The 22891-nt window shown below is 42.2% G+C and overlaps 1 protein-coding gene across 10 annotated transcripts in view; it reads left to right on the forward strand.

Annotated features, from left to right (window-relative positions):
- ARID1B (AT-rich interaction domain 1B) overlaps positions 1-22891 on the forward strand; it is a 331009-nt gene that overhangs the window by 212113 nt on the left and 96005 nt on the right. For all 10 annotated transcript variants that reach the window (XM_061378216.1, XM_061378224.1, XM_061378217.1 and 7 more), the window contains one exon: positions 17331-17574. In XM_061378216.1, the coding sequence (XP_061234200.1) occupies positions 17331-17574 (244 nt within the window). The remainder of the gene's footprint in view (positions 1-17330; positions 17575-22891) is intronic.

The following is a 22891-nucleotide window of genomic DNA, read 5'->3' on the forward strand; positions in this document are numbered from 1 at the left end:
TCTTTCTGTAATTGCAACCTTTTAGTAACTCAGCTTTTAAATAGTGTTGCTGATGAGGAAATTGAAAAACTTCTGTGTTAAACATTTTTTGTACTGTGGCTGGAGTGCTTGAGGAGGCTTTGTTTCTTTCCTTCATCCCTTTTAATAGATAAAACCCAAAATCCTTACAGAAACATAGGTGTGATAGATCCCTATTAGGGAACAGACAGACTTCGTCGCCACGGTGGTAGCCAGTTGTGTACCGGTGTAACTTACTGGTGGAGAAGTTCTCAGATGAGTGCCTTCTGTTTGTGTAGAGGGAGTTATAAAACTGCTTTGTTCTTTCAGAAATGCAGTTAAGAGCACTTCAAATGAGCTGCTTAAATGCTAGGCTTCCTGAGCTCACATCACAGTGAAAGGGTTGTGGTGGGAAGGGTGGTGGTGGTATAAAACTCTTCCAGTTGCTTTGAAATAATACAGGGGTAAAGGAGATGAAGGAGGTGGGCTGATGAAGCCCTGGTGAATAGTTAACTGGTTTAAATTCAATTACTGGGGTGTTCAAGTCGTTAACAAGTACATCAATATGGTTTTTATTAACAAAAGTTTTCCTGTCACATATGGTGTGCTTGGCAGCAAGAGCTTGCTCTCAGCCAGCCTGACTGCACAGACAAATCTTGTTCAATCAGATCCCAGGGGTTGCTGCCCATCCCTCACTTTTGCCAAAGCAGAGGTGACAATACTAAAGCCTTCGGGAGGTAGTTCATGAGATTCAAGGTCAGCAAGTTTGATGGGCTCAGAACTGAGGGGTTTACGTAGCTTTTAGATTTTGAATTTGTGAAGAACAAATGCTTTAAAAAGTTTGGCAATCACAGTGTTTTCATTATATTTTTTTCTCTGCCCTCCCTGTTTAAATTTGGCTATCCTCAGTCTTAACACTCACACTTTTCTTTTTTTTTTTTTTTTCCCAGACATACATTGTTTTAGAAAGTCACATTAGTGAGTTTTGGGGGGGTTTTATGTTCTTCCCAGTCTTTCTGTTTTAGCCAAAATATATATTTATGTGCCTCTTGTGCTAGAAAATAATATATACATACTAGGATTGGGCAGAAGAATAGAGAGTCATACGCCTGCACACAGGCAGACAAAAGTTTCATTGACAAATTGTGATATTTAGGTGCTGATTTTGAAACATTATAAAGAAGTTTCTTCAGGCTTTTTGGAACTCTTGGAAAATGTTCCATGTAAAGGTAAATGAAGTCACAGATTCCAAAAAGTGAAAGTGGATCTGGGTAATATTTGCTTCTTAGTTATAGCAGGTCTTAATATTTCTGGTTAGAGTCACAGTGTGTTTAATATTAAAACTCAGATGTATCAAAAGCTTACCTGGAATCGAATAGTGAATCCCTTTGACTTCCCAATTGCTCAGAGTGAGCAAAAGGCCATCCCCTCTGAGGATGAATTGGGACTGTTTGTGCTAGGATGACTGCTGGTTCTGTACCTCAGCTAGAATATGTCTCTCAACACATGTATCTTTGTGGTGCTAAAGTGAACAGAATAGACATTATGATTTGCACTTTGCTTTCTTTTGTTTTGAATTCAAAGGCCATCCCTAATTGATGGAGGTTTCCTTTACGATGCACTTATTTTCAAATCCATCAGGTAGCGCCTGTGCTGCCCCTTGCCTTCGTGGATGAGCTGGTCTTTGACCCAGAACTGGTAAATGAACCCTGCAGGGAAATCATTAGAGAATTGGAACGGTTGCGGTGGAAGGGACAAGGGTCAAACCATTACTTCCCCATAGGGCTGCCAACTTAAATTGGACTTCTTGCTTTTTGGAAGCAGGTCAAGTGTCAGGGATGGCTGAAGTGGTCAGGTACAAAAGGATATAGATCATGGACTCAGTTCAGTGGTTTTAGCTTAAAAAATTAAGGCTAGGCAGGCTGAATTTAGTCTAATGATTCCTTCTCTGCTTCTGTCCTCTTTTCTATCTTTAAAAAGCAAAATTAAAATCCTGAGAAGTCAGTGGGAGCCAACACTCTGACATTAATGTGCTATTTGTGATTTTTTTGGTACATTCATAATTTTTTTAGAGTAGTTGTTTCAACCTTTTTAGTCTTTCCTTGCAGTTTTCTTTGATTGAAAAATAACAAATGATATTTTTTAACAAGAAAATACCTCCATAATTCTTAAGAGAAATATGCCTCCTGCTCTTTTTCCCTTCCTCAACTGTTCTTTGCATAATTTTTTCACTCTCTTAAAAAATGTAAAATGACCTTTCTCAGGCTTTACAAAATAAATGTTTCCTGCTCCTGAAGGAAAAACTCCGCAGTAGTGCATCTACGGCAATGAAATGTATAGTGCTGAATATGGGAAAGTATTTAATCTAGAAATCTGAAGTCCTTGAAACGTTTTTATAATGTTTTATGTAACTCCAGATGTATAACTATGTAAAATAAGCTTAAGATACAAAAAATGCCAAAAAAGCCGTGGGTATCGTGCCTCTGAAATATGACCACAAACACCGAGGAACAAAAACCATTGTTATGTACTAAAAAAAAGAAGGGGTAAAAAAGAAGTGTCTCTGAAACCTGAAGGTCTTTTCACTGTGACTTCAAAGTGCCACAGAGACCCCTTAGAAACATCCTAAGCTCTAATGCTGTTCGTAGTTCACAGCAGTTAGTAGGTCTGAGTGTGACTTGTGTAAGGATCTCTCCATTTCTGAAATAATTAAGGAGATGCAAGAATTAACACAGGTTTGAGTGAGTGGGTTGAAACCCAGCTCTCCTTTTGAAATCAGTGGCAGAGGAGTGTTTCTATGGAAGTAAATACACTTTGATCATAGAATCATAAAATAGTTAGGGTTGGCAAGGACCTTAAGATCATCTGTTTCCAACCCCCCTGCCATGGGCAAGGACACCTCACACTGAAGGGAAGATAAATTAATTGCAATGTGTCTGATAGGTAAATGTCTTAAAAATGCTAATAAGAAAAAAACTGAGGAAAAAATACGTAAGTACTACTTTGACTGGGCTATCCTGCCTCAGAAACACCCATACTTGAGATGCACAAGTCAAGAAGACATGGCAGGAGTCAACGTGAAGCTGTTCACCGTCTCCAGCCACAGAGGGGCAGACCGTGAGATCATGTGAGGAGAGCCGCGCTAGGTTGCAGATGGCCTGCTTCAGTGGCCTCTGGTTCACAAAGTGGGCTGTCTTCCCAATTCAGTTCTCTTACTTCTTACTCTGTGGGTAAGGAGGAACAAAAATGTTCGGTTTTGTGTGTTTATCCTTTGAATATAGTTTATTATGGTACACACACACACCTTCCCCGCTTACTTTACACATTCATTTTCTGGAGGGTTCTTGTACCTATGATTTATAAGTAAGAAGGAAAAGAGAAAAATCGAGTAAGAGATTGTATTTTATCAGACAAAATTCACTTTCTGTCAAGTGTCCGGTGGGTGTGCATGCTGCCTGCTGCTGGGATGGCATCTTTGAGGCACTACAGCCCTGAGCACTCTGACAGCGGAGAACAGACACCCTGCTCCTCAGCTGATGAGGCTCTTGGGCCCCACCATGCTGAGCTCCCTCCCCACAGCCAGCAGTGCTGCAGACCTCCTGCCCCACAACTAGAAGTGAGCATACACGGTGAAGTGAGGGTTGGTGAAGGAGCCACTAGCCAAGATGGTGCCAGTGCAGGAGCTGGGGGCGCAGATCAAGATGGTGGAGAGTCAGGGGAACTGAGCACAAGAGAAGAGGCTAGAAATAGAGAAGCATCTCCATTTCTGTACTTGGAGAAGGGATTACAGCCTGTCCCGTGCCCTAACGGCACCTTGCCTACAGATCAAGAGAGACTGACCAGCTGGAAGCTCTTATCCTTTACTCCAGCTCTTTCCTCTCAAGCAGGCTGGAGATGAGAAGCACATCACTGGCGGTGTGCAGACAGAAAGCAGGTTCCCCAGCGCCTTCAGTGTTGTGTCTGATAAAGCCAGCTGAATAGGGCCAACAGTTTGGAACATGGCTCCGTGCGTTCCAGCTGGCTGAAGGGAGAGGCTGCTGTCCTTGTGTTAGGGTGGGCTGTGTGGAGAAGGCGCCCACAGCACGGCTGGCAGCCTGCTGCCCAGAGTGCAAACCTTGCCTAAGCACAGAGGCAAAAGAGAGCAAGCTGGCAGCCTCTAAAAGTTAAACAGGGAGATTTTTCATTCACAAGGGCTGATCCAACAGCTCCTGATGTTGATAATGATGAATGGCGTATAATGAAGGACTGCACAGCTGAGAGAAACAGTTCTTTGAACATGGCTTTTCCGCTGTAGTGCATCAGGACCAGCAACCTGAGTTCCTTTGATAGGAGGTGCTCAGATGGGAAGCAAGCTGGAAGGAGAGTGATTTTCACCAGCTTCTTACAGAAAGCACTGAAGGCACCGGGGCTTTCGCTTGTCAGTCATGCGATTTGCTTCAAAAGGTGAGAATCTGAGATAGCACGATTATAGTAATAACACTGGTCAAAATTTAGCCAGTTAGAAAGGTAGACACAACTGTTTCATGAACCAGCACATTAGTGTTCAAGTTCACAGGAGGGAGCTGTGTTTGGGGTGGTTTTTGGCAGGTAACTAGGTTCTCTGCCACCTCTGTCGTGTTAGGAGGAATGGTGTCTGAGCAGTGCTCTTCCTGCTACCAGGCATCCCCAGTTGACCTTAATTTTTATTTAATGGTGGCGTTTTCAAGGTTGTGACCTTTGAGCTCTCTTCACATCTTTACATTTTTTTATTCCAGTAGAATCAACAGAAATTAAAACTATTCTGGAGGTAGCATTGCTGATCTCTAAATTTTGCCTAATATTCTGAAAAGCACTAGATATGCAACTTGAAATCAGTATTTGTGTCTAGTTTTATGCAGCTCACTTTTTACTCATATAGGTATGAGTAGAGGTAGGTAGTTACGTGTATGAGAGAAGTGAGGTGTTTGTTAACTTTGGACAGGAGATGAAGGACCAGCACTTTTGATCTTAAGAACTTTTCCCTTCTTTCTTTGCACATTTGTACCCCTGGAGTTACGGGTACTGTCCACTCTGTGTTTCAAAATCCAGTAAGAAAAGAAAGTTAACACTAAATGTCATTTTATAATTGCAATAATGATCACACAGCTGTGCTTTCCTAGTTGCATAATGCGCGTCAGGATCGGTTTAGTTGCTCAGCCTCATTTCCTGCCCAGTTGTAATTCTGGTGACCATTATTACAGTAGGAAAGCTGTCCTCATTCGTTGTGGCCATAGTCTTGACAGAGGCCAGAACGGCATAGTGGACACCAGTGTAGAAGGATGCTGCAGCTCTGGGTTAGCTGCATGTAAGCTTTTAGTGAGTGCGGGAAGCTCATGTGGTGCATATGGACAGGACAGCTGCAGAAAGCACAAGCAGCTTATGCACATATGCCCCTGTGTGCATAAAAAGTAATAAAAAAAAAATAACTTAGGTGTGCCTTTCTTTCTTAAGAAATGTTGCCTTTATTTATGAGCATGTGAAATTCTGAGGAGGAGCTCTTACACTTAAATGAACCTGCGAGCAGCCCATAGAAAAGCAAGTGCCTGCAGCGCTAATAATGAGAACTGACAAGGCAATCCTGCTGTGTTTATTTATGACCTTCTGCCTTTGTTAGCTCTTGTGAGAAATTCCTCTCTAACCATAACAGTATTGCTGGAGCTTGGCACTGCACTGAGGAATCCTACAGCGCCCCGAGGCCGCTCACTGGCACGGGTACAGCTCGCAACAGATTGGCATAGTTGTTGAAATTTTCATATGTTTTCTCTTCATTTACTTCTTTACTTGATTTATAAGGCTGTCTGTTTCTTTGGTACATTTGTTTGTTCTGACAAGCACCCTTCAAAGTATTTTGGGACTTTGTGAAGATCCCAACTTACTGATTTGTTTTTTTTCCCCTCTTTTTTGATGGTCTGTCTAATGAATAACTCAAAGGATGAAATGAGCTTTGGTTTGATAGTTCCATCAGGTAGATCTTAGAAGTTGTGAGATACATAGGGCTTTTTTAAAAGAAAGCATTGTATAAATACTGCCTCAATTTGTAGTCGTCAGCATAAAGACTGAGAACAGGGGACTGGAACAAATGCTCAGGCACCACTGAACAAATCAGCAATGACCTTACAAGCCACACAGAAAAATTTTCATCAGGGTAAGAACCACATTCTTCTTGAGCTGTAGTGCTTATGAACTGTGCCATGATGGAGCTTGCTGTTTTCTCATCCTCTCACACGCATTCCCCAGATGACCTTTCAGCCCTGCTCCCTAAGCTGCGTTAGGTAGCTCAGGCACAAATTTAGAGGATGGAGAATCAGCAGTAGAGCTGCACCAGAAGGTCTGTCAGGGCTGAAGTCTCATTTTGCTTCATCTTGCAAGGACCAGGGTGCCACCATTGACAAGTCCTGCAGTTCCTTGGCTGATGTGTATGACATGGGTTTTCCTTGGGGGAACAGCAGCAGGAGAGGAGGGCAAAGGAACACTGCCTTGCAGGATCCTGGCAGACCCTCTTGCATAGAATCATAGAGAAGCTTCTGGCTGAAGCGCATTTTTTCCAGCTCTGTCACATTACTCAACATGTTTTTGAGCATACTCAAAATGTAGTGCAACTAGAATAGAAATTAGTGGGGGAAAAAGTTATCTTTCATTCTCTTTACAAATATTTCATATAAGTGGCTTCCAAATGCACTGTGTCTGTGGGCTGTGGTACAGCAGTGGTGCTTTCTGAAGGGAGCTACAGCAGGGGGACAGGCGATGGGGAAGGACTATTGGCATCTCAGGTGAAGGGCTCGGTAAAGCACCGTTGCACAGGAGGGCAAATGAGAGCACCCTGCTCAATAAGGCTCCACTGAGTGTCCACCCATTGTGGTGCATGGAGCTGCAGCTGCATTTGTGCAAATCACAGTTGCTGTACACTGATCATTCTGCCCCTGCTCTCTTGGACTTTTTGTCAGAGCATTTTTACTAGCATCACACTGAATTGGTAGTTCTGTGCAATACCAACCTCCTCCTGTCAAGCCAAGGACGTTTTTTCAGGAACAGCCTACTGAAAGAACTCGGGACTCCTTGTCTTCTCTATGCCAAGAAAAAGCTGCAACTTTGAAGCATGCTCAGGCACTCACAAAAAACTGGCTTTTGCAACTCATCGTGGAAATACTTCCTTTCTGTGATACATTAATCAAAGGAACAGTAATAACTGGTATATTGTTTTTTCTGTAGGCTGCATAGACTGCATGGTTTAGCACTTCTGTAGTGACTCTTCCACATTTCTCCTCCTTTGTTGGATTTCAGGAGTGCACCTAAAATTATGAACCTGTTGGAGAAAGACTAACTTAATGCACTCAACAATCAGGACAGCCATGTCATCATCTTAGCTTCAAGATACCTGTTCCCGCCCCAAAAGCAGTTCATAAGCTTGGCTGGAGCAGCATGCTCAGCAGTAGACAGGGGAAGGTACTGGCCTTTCTTAAAGCTTAACTGGAGCAGTACAAGTTACCCTTCTTAGTAGGTAATCAAGACATTATTTCAGAAGGAATCTGAGGCCAGGACACTTTTCTAGGGTTTCAGAAGCCTTTTGAAATTTCTATAGAGGCTTCTGAAACACAAGTCTGTCAAAGCCATATCATCTCAAAATATCGCGTTCCCTTGCTGCTCAATTATTTTGCACAATAGTGTGCCTAACCAGCAGTGAATTACTGTGAGATGTGAATTCCAGAACTTCGGGTGATGAGGGAGTCTGGTTCTAGCTGACATGTGTGAGAAACAACCTGAAAGTTTGGTTTCTGCTTTATTACCATCTTGGATTTCCCAGCCTTTTCCCAGGTTACTGGAAAATGGAGAGGTGGGAGGGGTTGAGTGAACAGCTCTTGAAGCATAATTGTTTGGGTTTGCTCCTGTGGCACATAAACCTTGGAAAGGATCAAGCAGTTTGTGTGCATGGTGGGGGATGTGGAGCAAAGCAGAGCCAGAGCTATCACAGCCGTATTTGTGCTCTACTGGTTGTCAAACTGCGTGCCGCTGGGGTTGTGTTGGGTTAAAAAAAAGAAAGAGAAACAGGGAGGAGGATGAGAGATTCTTGTGTGATGCTGACAGAATGAGTCTGGAGTGACAAAGGAAGCTGAATTTACTGCAGTAGATGTTACAACACTCATTTCTGTCTGATAGCCAAGTATAACACTGCATATCCAGTGTGTCCAAGTTCTGTTAAATAAAAACTAATTCATTAATTAATACTGTTCTCTGAGGCAAGTTGCCTTACTCCATTCCTTTAAAAGGAAGCCTTTCTAACATTTATCGCTCCTTTTGCTGTATACATTTTTCTGTTCCTTTCAGCTTCTGAGTCAAGGGGAAGAGATGGAAAGTTATGGGAGCACCTGTGTTTTTGAAGTTTAAGATGTATCTGTGGCTTATTTACCATCTCATTGAGTTGTGGTATTTGGTTACAGGGTGCTGTGGGAGAGAGAAGAAAGAGACGCAGTATGATGCATGCACAAGCCCTGAGCTAATGAAAAACTGTATTTTGTAGATCCTTATTCCCACGGTAACCTGCTGGGACATCTTTTTTGTCAAACCATAACTCTACAAAGGATATTAATATGCCAGTGAGAATTAAAAAAAGGCAAGTGCTGTAGATCAAGAACTTTTAAACCTTGGACATACAGGTGTATAGGTTCAGCAGTTGTTTAGGTTGCTGTGATCCACACATTGCTAGCCTTGGAAAGCTGGAACAGCTCATATTACCAAGTTGCCTAATTTATTGTGGGAGAAAAAGATCCGCTTCCAGTGATCAGTGGACAATTGATTGTTGGACCAACACTTTCTCTGTTCTCTCAACTGCGGTCTATAAGCACACAGTATTGTAGGTTCCAAACTTTCTAACATCATGGCTAATGCCTTCTGAATACAGTGTGGGGTAGTCTGAAAAACACATGTGGACAGATGTTAATTAGTTGCAAAATACGTGTGCTATGACTCAAGGTATGTCTGTAGTAGTAAACAGTGAGGTACATTAAGCTGTGTTAGGTTGTGTGGTCATGTTTAAAGAGTTTCTCCTGCGTGAGCTACCCTGCATAGACCTATTGAGAATCTCTGCCCTGCAATCGCATGTGGGCGTCCTGCGGGATAGACATGGTGTGAGTGTTACCACATTTCATGTTACAGTATTCTAAAGTGGTGTTTGCTTCTTTTTGCTTGAGCCACACCTGCAAAATCTCAGGGTTTTGAAAAGATGGACTGTGTCTGACTACATGTGCTGCAAGTTTCCAGAAGCATGGTAGCCAGATTAAACAGAATAAAGGAGTAAGCAGTAAATTCTAATACAGATTGCTGCTGCTCCTGCTAAAAATTTAGGCATCTTTCAGATCTGCTGACCCATATATTGTTTTTGGTAATGTCTTATTCTTTCTCATATGCTTTGTTCAAGTCCATTTTGTCTTTCTTGTGATTCAGTACTCCTCTCCTTGCTTGCTTGGTTGGATTTCTTTCTACATCACCTGCGAAAGTAGAACAAGCACATAATGAGAGGGAGAACAGCAGGAGCCGGTATTTTCTTCGTGCTTGGTGATGCTAGATTCAGCATGGCCAGAAGCACAGACAGCAAAGAAGGTTGGGCTGGGAAGCAGGGGATCTGCCCATTGGCCCTTCAAATTCTGAGCTTGCTGCAGAGAGGGAGGAGGATAGCAATCCCCAAAATAACAATCTGCAGAGAGCTTGAAAGTTTCTGGATCAGTGCGCGTTTTCCTTCATTCGGTCAGCTTCCTCTCTGCTTTATCCTGCCAGTTCAGTCTGTCTTCCCCCTGGGGAGGTAGCTGTAGGCTGCGTGATCTAGAAAATGGTTGCAATCCAAACAGGCTCTAAAGAAGGAAGTCATTATGTCTCACCTCATTGTTCTTTATATGAAAAATCCTTAACATTTCATGTTTGGGAATGGTTAAGATTGGCACTGAGGAAACTATGGATGGGAAGTATTATGAGTGCGACAAAATTTCATTAGGATGCTGTTACACAATCACAACTTTTCTTCCTTCTTCAGAGGGTAAATTTGTTGTGTTTTTCATTGGTTTGGTTTTAAATGTTGGTGATTTATTGATAAATAGCTGATGCTGTAGCTACAAGAATTGTTGGCTGTTAATTTTTCTTTGCTACTCTGCTGAAGAAACAAACGGCTCCTAAGGGTTCGCGGCTTTTGGGGTTTAAATTTTGTTCTCAGAAATTCTACATGCTAAGCATTCTGCTTTAGAGATAAACAGTGAAGTTCCTATCTTCAGAGATGCTGTGTTACTGTTTTTCTGTTCTGGAGGTTTACTGTTTATTTTTGATATAAAAGAGTATTGTTTTCAGACAAGCTGTGTGTCTTACCTGTTTACAGTCCTTCTTAGACTTTGTCAGTTTGCTTTGATAGAACATGGGCCTAGTATTTATCACTTCATATACCAGAGTCAATGTTTGTAAACCGGTGACTTTTTTGTTATGCCATTAGGAGATTTCTTGATGTGGCTGGAGAACTCAGGAGCCCTCTTCCCATTAACTGTCAGGAGCTGCAGACCGTGTAATGAGTGGCACTGGGTATGAGCAGGGAGGTGTGCAGTGGTCTAGGCTTTCCTCTGGGTCCTCTAAGCTACAGTGTCAGTTTTGAATTTCTAATTGCCCCAAGTTGGTTTTGCTGTTAAGCTCTCAACCGGACAAGCAAATAAGGTCCCACTGTGGATCAGTTCAGGTACAGAAACGCAACTGTATCCATCTTAGCAACTTCTCATTCTGTGTCTTAACAGATACATGCCTAGGGTGTTCTACTCTTGGGCACCTGTATCCACGGGTCACCAGTTTTTAGTTAAGGTAGTCCTACAAACACAGATCCTTGTTAAACAGGTGCTTGTTAAACAAATGTAGTAACAAATTACTCTTTCTTTAAATGAACTGGGAACTGAATGCTGCAGTGAGATGCCATATCCAGCAGAACAAAACTACATTCGTCGTTAGGGTGGCAGTCCTGCCTAGGCAGTCAGGAAGGCCACTAGCATTCCTGGCATTTTTTAAGACTGGGAATGAATTTTGTATCCAAATTACAAGTAAGTACTGTCCAAAACAGTCATTTGCTTAGCAATTGCTGTGACTCGAGTCTGTTTTTCAAAGTTGGCTTTTCGTAGGTAATTTCTGGAAGACCAGTGTAATTCCAGGATAGGCTGTAAAGGTGTCAGGCAGAGCACTGGCACTGCGCTGCTTGCTTACACATTTTCTCGATTGTGTGACTGAATATAGGGCTTTGGGGGAAAAGATTTTACATCCTCAGGGACTTCTCTGTGAAACTTCTCAGAGAGAGTGTTTGATACTGACTGGAGTCCTTGCAACACATTTCAGCAGCTGGGTTATTTTGGGGAGCATGTGAAGCCTGCAGAATGAAGGGAACGTGTTTCCCCAGCAAGTGGTGCTTTGTCACTAAACTTAGTGCAAGAAAGTTAGTGGTTTTATCATACACTGAGAAATCCCTTCATCTAGAGTATTGCATGAATAGTTCAGCACATAGACGTTAAAGTTAAAACCATTAAAACCTCTAGTGAGGTGGAATAAAATAAGACCAACAAGTACCATAAATAGCTAAAAAGTGCCTCTTCCCAACTGTATTGTCTTGCAAGTAAGTTTTTGGTATGAAACAAATCCTCTCCTTAAAATAGCATGTTCTGAGGACAAGTTGTGCCTGTCAATAAAAATCAAGCTTTTTCCTCAAAGAGGTGTTTGAAATGGAAGTAATCTTTGCTTTTCCTTCTCCAAACCTTGAATTAGCAAGATTCAGAGAACAAACCCTGTTTTCTGTCCCTAAATTCATTGCACTAAAGGCACTTCGGCAAAAATGTGGCAGCAGCCTTGCTGTCTCCTGTTAAAGATTTTTTTTTAGGGATGTGCATTAGGTACATTTGGTATGCTTACTGAGGGTTGCAACGTAGCTGGCGCAGAAGGAAGACCCCCATGTAGGGGGTAGCAGCCTTAGAGAATGAAAGCATTTTGCCTGTGGCCTCTGTCATTGCTGTGCTCATGTTTTCTTCCAGTTGCACAGGCCATGGGAGGCTGTTAGCTCGCTCACTGCCTCGACAATGTGACCAGCAGGGCCTTTGGAAGACTTCTTGAAACATGCTATTATAGGCTCCTTTGTGATGAAAAGAGGTCTTACAAATATCTTGAAATTTAAACAGGGCTATTGTGGGTTTTCCCTTTGTGTGTGTATGTGTGTTTGTCAGCCAAATCATTTGTTCAAAGTTAATCTCAGTTACAGAGCATATTGTTCATAATCCCCCATGGCTCCAAAACAATAGCAGAGTGTATATCTGCTTGAATATATATTTACATACTTACATGTAAAGTATATTTGCATGTATATATAATTCTGCTTCTAAGGCAGTGATTCATGTTAAAGAGATGGATATTTCATGCAGGATCCTGTCTTTTGAGCAGCAACATCTTCCATCCTAATAAAAATACTGCAGGAAGGCCTGAATGGAGTGAGCAGCGCTTTGATCCTGCAGCCAGTCAGTTGCTGCAGTTCCCTCCATGTAATGCTGGGATTCATGCTAGCAAACGGATGGTAGTCTTGGGTTTTCAGCTTCTTGGAGACTGGGAGATTTTGTGTGTCTTTAATTTTAATATCTACAGAATACCTCTGCTTTTCTTCTACTCCCTGAGCATAAAGGAGCCAATAAGCAATAGCTGGAAAGTTGAAATAAATCCCAAGTTGCATATGCTCCGCGCAATCCCTGGTAGAGAGCCCCAAATTACAGTAACCTGTCAGTGAACATAGGGTGTAATTCAGCGATGCAGGAGTTCAGTTAGCTTTCTATTTTTACTGATTTCAGAGAAGGTGAACATCATTTTTCAACTGTTAATATCTAGCAAGGGATCGCTTTAGTGAAACTGAGTGTCTGCTGAGACACACCTGGGCAAAACCAGCAACTGTGCAAAGTGTTTACAGTGTAAATTTTTGCTCCGTGGTGAATGCTTTGATCCTGTCACACTCTGGGCGTAAACTTGTGGTGGTATTATGGAGTGACTGTAGTCTTCTTTTTGGCTTTTTATTGGATCTGAGTGTGTTCTTTGAGTAAGTTTATTATATTATATATGGGTGTTTGTTCTGTTTTTTTTCTTGTGCTGTGTTTGTAAGTAACTGTGTTTCCTGGCTCTACATAAGCAAGTTTACTTCTCTCTACCCCTTGCTGCCTGCATTGCAGTAGTAAATTGGTGTGCTGTTTCAAGAGCGTCTCTCCTGTCAGTCTGATAAGATCGTACCACCGGGAAGGCATAACATTATAATCCCAAGCACAATGTGATCCTGTTCATTTTAGCTCTTGTACTTGTCAGTGGGACAAGAATAAAGGTTGTGCATGGGTGGAAGGTGAGGCTGGAAGTGAAGACAGTCAGAGATAAAACACTTTGCTAAAAGAGATAGATCTTGCACAGAGACATTTCAGTTTGTAATCAAGGTATTATCTAGAAATTAACTTTGGAAGCTGGCTGTGGTGTCCTGCATAATACAGGATGTAAAGCTGACATAGAGAATATAAAACTGTAATACAGGTTTGTGACAGGGGAAAAACATTACTTTCAGTTTTTCTTAGATTTGGTGTACTTTGAGTCATACCAATACCGTAGGCAAGAATAACAAAATTACTCTAGAAACAGATCTGCAAGAAACAAGAGATTTCTGCTAATTCCAGACTTCCTACATTTTAGTGGAAGAAAAGAGTACTTTCCAGAAAAAGCCTCTGAAAAGAGGCAAAATTTAAGGCATGCCTTAGGGTATGAGGACTTGAGCCCCTTAAAAGAATCCCAGCAATTACCTAACCTGCCAACTTTCCAGCAAGATAAATGGAAGCACTGTAGCTTGAAGGTGCCTTGGTTTGAATGAGATGCAGTAAGTAAGGTCTCTCTGTTCTTTACAGGCATCATAGATCTGATAGTACTTACAAAAGAAGAATAGAGTTGGTGTCCTGCTGACTAAATTGTCCTCTAGAGGAGTATTAGTTACAGAGCTTCTTTGTTAACTAGGCTGTCTGCTTAAACCACTGTGAATTTCTCTTATTAGTAGGCTTTTTAATAGCTTTTCATATGGATATGCTAAGTAAATGCAAGAATATCCACGTAATTTAGGTATATAATTGTGTATATGTACAGTATTTTATATATAAATAAATGTTTGTGATGTGGAAATTGCACACAACTTCATTACTGTTCTGTTGAACTGAGGTAAAAGCAAGCATTAAAATACTTATAATAGCAGAACAGTAAGTCGACTTCTGCTCTTTCTGTCCGGGTGCTTCACATAAACCCTTTCTTCTCCTCTGTAATTTCCCAATTAGCTTTTGTGGATAACAGAGGTGTTCCTAAAGCCTTTGTATGCTGGAAGTTTCCCAGTTGCTTGCCTACTCAGGATTTCTACCTTAGAGGACTAGTAAGGCCACAAAGCATGTGTTAACGAAGCATACAAAGTAATGATCTGCAAACCGTGCTGCGCAGAAGGGCTGATATTTCTCATTTTAGCCCACTGTAACACAAGTGTAGCACAGCCCAGGCATCTAGGTAGGCTACAGCTTTCATGCTGTCCTGACAGCAACCTTGTTATGAGCTTTCTTGATGGGTCTGATGAATGAATGCTACCATGGCATCCTTGGCAGCTGAGTTGATGGTGAAGTTCCCCAGCACGGGGAGGACACCCCAGTGCTTATGCTGAGCACACATGGGGAGCACAGCGTACCGTGGGTGCTATGGGCCAGCCTGGCTGCTCTCACTGCATGTGCCAGGAGGGAAGGGGGGGGTGAAGTGCTGGTTGGTGTGGCCTTGCTATTTGAATAGCATTCCTCTTCCACTTTTGTGAAGGAGTTGCATCAGGTTGGTGAGAAAATCCCTGGAAGGCAGGCACTTGAAGAAACACCTGGGACTCCTCCAACACCCCGTCGCCACAGGAGACTGTACAAGTCAGATGTGACCTGGTGGAAGAAGTGAACTTCATTCCTGTCCCAAGGTTATTCCCCACATACAGGCTCAACAAGCTGGAGAGATACTGTGGGGAGTGGTCAGGTTTTGCCTTGGTCTCTGAACAAGAGATAATTTCATCATGGACAGTGCTAACCACTTCATGGCTTTTTATTATTTCGGCATGTTCGTTTTTCAAGTACTTTGTGCCTTGCTGAAACAAATGAAAGCTTTAATACACACACCCTTTCTTACTCTAAATGCAAACCCCTGTGTTTTCTATATCTTTGCTCAGCTGGATACCAATCTGGTTTTTTTATGCAGAATTTATATTCTTTTAGAATAGGCTTTATTCTGCTACATTCGGTTTTCAAGGGTTTATGTATGCTTTTCAGCAGCATTTATTTTATCAGCATTTCCTGCAGCATGTGTTGCACATCACAACAGCAGTGGTTTGATTCCATTTAGAATACCATATTATGTATGGAAAGCAGTAATTGCTTACCTGTTTGCCAAATACATTCTGCTGTGAAAAATCCCTAGCATTGCTATATACAGCATCAAGCAGTGTTATTTCTTGTTCATATTTTCTACAGTTAATAGTTTTGAAAAAGGAAATAGTTTACTGCCCATTTCACAATTAAATTTCCTTTTGTGAGGATCTGGAACTCTACTCTGAGCGAATGCAGAGTCCACACAGTCTGAAGTTTCTAACTTAATTGTTGCTTTTCATGTGCTTGTCAGAAAAAGCAAAATTAATCTGTGGTGAGAGTTGTGCTTGAAGTATTAGTGGAAGTTCATTAGAAATAAGGTCTGCAAGGTGTCTTGCAGAGAGATAAGCTGAGTGAATTGTATTACTATCTTTATGCAAGAGGAGGAATAACATGTAGTGTTCTAGGTGTTGTTTTTAATGAGTTTTCCTCTTGTTTAAATTGTTAATCCTGCTTTTTCCATGACTTGGAAGACTGTCTGTGTTAGGGGGGACTGACTGTGAGCTTTCCACATAACATAGCTGGTCAGCATCGGGCATGACTCTTACACAAAACACACTAACTTTGCATTTTGTCCAATTTCTGTAGCTTCTATAAACACATTTATTTTTTGTTATGAAAATTAGGCAGCAGTAAGGCTTTGCTTACTGAGCTCTTTGCTCAGGGAGAGCCCAGTGCTTTTCAGCCCGTGCCTGACTTCTACTCAGACAACAGGTACCATTGTCTACGGTGCAACCACCTGCATGAGCCAGGCAAGTGAAGTCAAAGTGAAGCAGCCAGAGTAATACACCATGTCATCCCAGTTATCGAAAGCCTCAAAGGTCATTTAATGACTTGTTTTATATGTGTGGTAACTCTGTACTTCTTGTTTGCACCTTAATTCACTAGTAGAAATAGTAATGTGCTCCTTAACCTGTGCCTTGCCAGTAATCACAGAAGCACAGCTATCTTTGTGACTTTTCATTTTAGATGAGATTTTTCTGTGATTGCTTAGGAATTTCCCCGACAGTTAAGGGGCACACACTTGCTTTGCCACAGCATTCTCAGTTTTTCATATCTGATTTTGCAGTGATTTAAAAAACCAACGTACTCCCACAGATCCCAAAGACCAGTATAACTCCTGTGTTACAGCTTTAGGGAATACGCCCAGCCATCTGTAGTTAGAATTTAGATGTGCTTAGACCTATGAAGGAAGTTTCTCATGGAAAATGCAGCAGTTATGAACTGAAATGGAGCAACTGTTTAGCATTGTGTTCAAACAAAATGGAAGAGAAACTGAGTTGTATGCTGGTGCTTGATGGAAATAGAGAAGAGGCCTTCCTTGCTTGTAGGTGGCCAGCAGGTCCTGAGCTAGGCCTCTGCTTGCGTCTGTTCTGCAAACTGAAAGAGCTGCATGTGAGGGTTAGAAGAGCTGCATATTTTACACCCTTCTCTCATTTTGGTGATGGTTTAAAGAGTGAAGCATATAAGCTGTGATTGTTAATGGTAGCAAACCCCGAAATGAAATACTGTGTGAAAGTGAAACTGAAGTGCCATTTTCATTAGTTTTAGTATTGTCAGGCAGAATTTGTGGGATTAATTTTGAAAGCTTAACCCAGGTGGAAAAGGTTAAATTCTGTGTTGAGTGAATTTGGTTCCAATTCGTTTGCTACCCTTGCTTGTTCTTTTCTTGAAAGAATTAGAGATTAATTGGAAAATTGTATATACTATCCTTGTTTTCTGCCATCATTTAACTATGTGAACCAACATTAAAAGACAACCTCTCAGTTATCTGCTGCAATAAGTAAACAAACAGAGCTGGTAGCCATGCCAGCTCTCAAGTCCTGTGTCCTGAGTATTATATGAGTTCATAGGAGTACTTACATTCTTTTTCCTCAGGATTTATCTGGATCCATTGACGACTTGCCGACTGGAACTGAAGCAACCCTGAGCTCAGCCGTTAGCGCATCAGGCTCTACAAGCAGCCAAGGGGAACAGAGCAACCCTGCACAGTCTCCGTTCTCCCCTCATGCTTCTCCACATCTCTCTGGCATCCCTGGGGGCCCATCGCCTTCCCCTGTAGGCTCACCTGTTGGAAGCAACCAGTCGAGATCTGGTCCCATTTCTCCAGCGAGTATTCCAGGTAAGTTTGTTCCAACAAACAAAATTAAACTCTCAGACTAGTTTATGAAATAAGTAAATACTCCTGTAATATGAATTAATTTATTTTCTGAGAATCCTGCACTTTCAGGGCTGCCTTCTGGGGAAAAAAAAATGCATACTTAAAACATGGTTAAATTCCATCTGAACTTCAGCTGCCAAACCCTCAAGAGTGCTCAAAGTTCTGAGCGTGACTCCACATATGTGTTTGATAAATGTCTTTTTCATCAACCAATGTGAATACTTGGTCATAATTTTTGTATTTGGTTTGTGTGTCATCTATGTGTCACATGTTTCTCTCTATTATTTAGAGGGTCCCTTTTTTGGTTTTACTGTTTATTTCTGTTAGTTTTGGCTCTTTGACTTGTGTGGTGGTTTCAGACCCACAAGACAAGGCAGAGATTTTCCAACCTTGTATTGTGATAATGTGATTTTGGACATGAATAGAGAATACTGTATGAGATGTTTCTTAGTACTGCAAAGTTACTAGGAATCCAGCTCCACCAGTAATAATTGAAATGCCAGTGACATGCTTGCCACTCGCTCTCTTGTGCCACACAGTGTGACACAGTCATTCGTGTGCTTTCAGAAAATTGTGGAAATCTCTTAAGACACCCAGAATTAAAAACAGGCATGCGTTTACTCCAGTTCTTACCTTGTTCCCACCCATCTTGCATATTACTTGCAGGGGGCCAGGCAGCAATGTGCGCTTGGTATTTCAGATGAGTTTATTCTCTTTCTGATGCCCAAGTTTTTGATTGTTTTCTGACATTTTGAATACTAGGGGAATTCCTAAGAGCAGGAGAATGCTGACATTAGCTGAGGGATAACATCAGTTGCTGACAAAACCACAAAAAATCATCATGGAGCTCAGTTAAAAGAAACAAAAGCGATAATGCCTTTTCATTAGATGTGCTGTAAACCAAAGGCAGGTTAAAATTCAGTGAGTAACATGTGTTTTGGTATTCAGAACAAAAGTATCTGTGTGAAGTGTAGGTGCCTGTTTGTATACAGAGGTTAAACTAGATAAGCAAAGGGGAGTAAGTTCAGTGCACACAGGAATGTTGCATATTAAATGTGGTCTGAGCATGTCGAGACCTGATGCTTCATGTGTGCCCTGCAGTTATTTCTTCCCTTTCCAGCCACTCTGACTGGCAGCATGTGCTCAGGTGGGTCAGAAAAAGCAGGGACAGCAGCAGGACTGGAATAGTTGCATTATGTGAAGTATGGTAGCTGTGTGTATGCAGCATATTTTACAGTACGTGGTGAAGCCCATCCATTTTGTCGACTGGAGTCCCACCTAGCTGGAAAGGTAACGTTTTCCCATAGTCAGGTACAGGCAAGTAAATGGATTGGCATTTTAGCAGCCTGATTGCTGAATAGGGAAAGAAAGTTATGAAATTGAAAATAGCTTTATTGTAGCCATGATAGATAAGGATAAATAAGAACAGAACAGAATGTAGGGAGAATTAATAACTTTTTATGAAACCAGCTGATCCCTGTGAGATAAAAATAAAAGGGGAGTGGGACCACAGGTCAGGGTCAGAGTTGCTTCATCACTTCCACTGAGCCCAAAAGCTAACTTTTGTGACTGGCCTACTGAAAAGTATTGCCTCTTCATACAAACCATCGCCACCATTTTGCATGTTTTTTTCTGGTCTGCTGCTGTCACACAAAAGCAACTCTTCTTCAGGAAGGATTTTTATGAATGGCACTAAATCAAAACCACCTGCTGCTGCTGCCCCAGTGTGGGTGAGCTCCTGTTCTCTGCAGCTCTGTTGATAAAGGTGAACTCCCAAGTATGAGCTCTCTCCAGAGGGGAGCCAGGCAGCTGCAGGAGCATCGCTGCTGCTGCTGCCACCATGGTTCTCAGGCTACAAAATGACATGAACAAAGCTGCCCTTTAAAACTCTGCAACTAGTAGGATGCCACGAGGTGCTGTTGCTTTCAAGCTGTATGAATTCGACTGTGTTTTCACCTAAGTGTATTCCTGCCGTTGTGCTTCATTGCTTGGACTGGGATAGCTTTTTTCAGCAGCCATATTTACGAGACCCTATAAAGAAGTAACACGGAGCTTGTTTGTATTTCTGTGGCTGTTCACAGTGTTCAGGTTGTGGCCGTTTTTAAACAGATTGTGTGCTACAGCATTGCCTTCAATAATTTTGCTCGCTGCTATTTTCCTCTCCGTTCTCACCCTACCCTTGTTTGTTCTGACCTCATTCCTCTCCTATTACCTCCTGCGATGTTGTGCCACAGCTTCTCCATGTGACATAGATTGGCTCTTTCAATCATTCTCTCTCCAGCAAGTCATTGTAAAATGAGCAGCTGTTGTGTTGCTGATAGCTATGGCTAGAGAAAGCCAGAATGTTGCAGGGGGTTCTTGGTGGGAAGGCCATTAAAATAAAGGTGTTGCTTTTCCAGGGTTTACTGGAAGAGAAGCATCCTTTTCCCAGTGCCTCCTTCCTCACAACAAAATTGAAGACTAGTTTAACATCTAAAGGGCAGACAAACAAACAGCCCCCTATTAAGCCTCCCAAATGGCTGATTCTATTCCCACTGCCTGTTTAAGCTGTCTCCCCACCCCACTGCAAGCCTGCCACCCTGCATTGCTTTCTGCCGCATGCCACAGATTTCACGGGAATGGACTGGCACAGGCAGCACTGACATTGGCACGTCCCTAGCTCAGTGGGCATTTCCTTCCTGTGCTCTCTGAAATACTGGGCGGATATATTGTGTGGTAAGTGGCACACACATTTACAGCCTTTGTTTCCATTTGCTTGACTGGAATAGACCAGGGAGATTAACCCCTAAGAGCAGAAAAAGTAACTGAGATGGGTTTTGTTCAGAAAAAGTTTTCTCTCAGAAGGGTAACAGTTCTTTTTCACACACCCTCTCCGCCAGTCTTTTATGAAATCATAGTCTTTTATGATTTTTGGGGGATTCAGAATGACATTCTGGTTTGTGTTAAGTAGATTATTATTCTGCTTTGCCAGAAATTCTGGTCTCTTTATTTTGTAGCCATCTTCATAATTAGGGTACATGTTCTTCCAAGAATGAGATGCAATGCCCTGCACTGCTTTAGGTCTTGAACTGTGACTGATTCAACCCTAAACCATTAGTGGAAGCTGATGCAGCACATAATCAAAATGCACTGCTGTTGGCAGAAGATTTAGTGGCTGTTAATTTCACTTTTCTGTCTTTTTTTTTTCCCCTTTCCCTCCTGCTCCAACCATTCCAGTTTACTAACAAAGCAAAAATGTAAATAAGCTAAACTCCCCTTTCTCCCCCCATCCCCAGTTTTGATCTCACTGGCCAAAGGCTTTTGTCAGCTCTTTCTCCCTTGCAGTGTAAGCAGCAAAAATTTTTAATATTTAGAGTTCTGTGGAAGATTGCTGATAGGCCAGGAATCCCTTAACCCATGATGGACAAGCAGGTTTTGTATGATTTAATAGGTTCTATTATATGTAAACCTCTGCAGGGATTTTTATCTGTATGGAAGAGAAGTATAACCTATATTAATATTTAATAGCAAATACTGTCTTTAGAAGTATGTAAAAGGATTTATTTTTTTTCCACACAGATCAGTATTTTGACTTGTGCTTTTAATACATTACATTCACTTTCTGAACAAACCAGCTTATTTTTACTCTGTTAAGCATCAACTGCACTGTTGGTTTTATTGCAATTGTATTGATGTCTTCTTGCACCAAGGAGCTCAGATACAGCTGGAGTTACAACTCACATGGAAGAAAGCCATGTGTGGATACTCTCACCGAGGAATGTTGTTGCTGGTCATCTTATTTTATGCTAACCAGTGGTCAGCACTCTTCTCTGATTAAAAATCTTTAATTCTAGTATATGAGTCAATGGATGTGTTCCATTCAGTGATCAGCTCTGTTCTTTTCAGTTCTGGATTTCTTCCCCTCCTGTATTGATCAGCTAGCTAGCTTGAAATCCAGGACCTGTCAGCGTTAGAATTACGCTAGCATTCTATTGAAAAAAGAGCAGGAGGGGAATGGGATACCCAGAAAGAGCTGTAACAAGACACCTTCCCTTGCTGTGCATGTTAGTCAATGTGTGGATAGACTAGAGTGGTTAAAATGCTGAGAGAAGAAAAAAATAAGCAATAATCTATCATATCCAAAAGGATATTTAAATGCAAAAATCTGAATAGGAGTGATGCTTTCTTTCATGCCTTATAAAAGGAGAAGCCTGAGAGTTGAACTGCTTCCAGAAGAGGCTGCCGTAAGACAAGCCAATCAGACAAGACATGTTTTAAACAAGAATTTGGAAAAATAATTTGCTCAGGATTGAGTTATTCCACATGCTTATTCCATCGACCACCGCTTCTACTGTGTTTTATGGCATGGAATTTTCAAACATTATCTGAAGGAGAGAAGGCTACCATATGAAAGTGACCAGTGCTGTTTGACATCTTTGTCTATGACATGGACAGTGGGATTGAGTGCACCCTCAGCAAGTTTGATGGCAACACCAAGCTGTGTGGTGCAGTTGACATGCTAGAGGGAAGGGATGCCATCCAGAGGGACCTTGACAGGCTGGAGATGTAGGCCACTGTGAACTCATGAAGTTCAAGAAGGCCAAGTGCAAGTTTCTGCACCTGGGTCTGGGCAGTGCCCAAGCACAAACACAGGCTGGGTACAAAATGGATTGAGAGCAGCCGCAAGACTTGGGCGTGTTGGCTGATGAGAAGCCCAACATGACCCAGCAGTGTGTGCTCACAGCCCAGAAAGCCAGCCATATGCTGGGCTGCATAGGTAGGTGTGAAGAAGTGTCAAGAGAGGTGATTTTGACCCTGTACTCTGCTCTTGTGAGACCCCATCTGCGGTATTGCATTCAGCTCTGGGGCCCCAACACACAAGAAGGACATGGACCTGGTTGAGTGAGTCCAGAGGAGGGCCACAAAGATGACCAGAGGGCTGGAGCACCTCTCCTATGAAGGCAGATTGAGAAAGTTGGGATTATTTAGCCTGGCGAAGAGAAGGCTTCAGAGCAACCTTCTAGCAGCCTTCCAGTACCTAAAGGGGGCTTACAAGAAAGCTGGAAAGGGCATGTTGGGCTGGGACATGGGAGAATGTCTTTAAGCTGAAAGAGGGGAGATTTAGGTTAGGCATAAGAAGTTCTTTACTGTGAGGGTAGTGATGTACTGGCACAGGTTGCCCAGAGAGGCTGTGGCTGCCCTGTCCCTGGCAGTGTTCAAGGCCAGTTTGTACGGGGCTTTGAGCAACCTGGTCTGGTGGAAGCTGTCCCTGCCTATGGCAGGGGGGGTGAACTAGATG

This window comes from Neopsephotus bourkii, unplaced genomic scaffold (assembly GCF_033783945.1).
Source record: "Neopsephotus bourkii isolate Nb327-2 ecotype Australia unplaced genomic scaffold, CSIRO-AGI_Nbou_v1 NB_1765, whole genome shotgun sequence".
In the NCBI taxonomy this organism is placed as follows: domain Eukaryota; kingdom Metazoa; phylum Chordata; class Aves; order Psittaciformes; family Psittacidae; genus Neopsephotus; species Neopsephotus bourkii.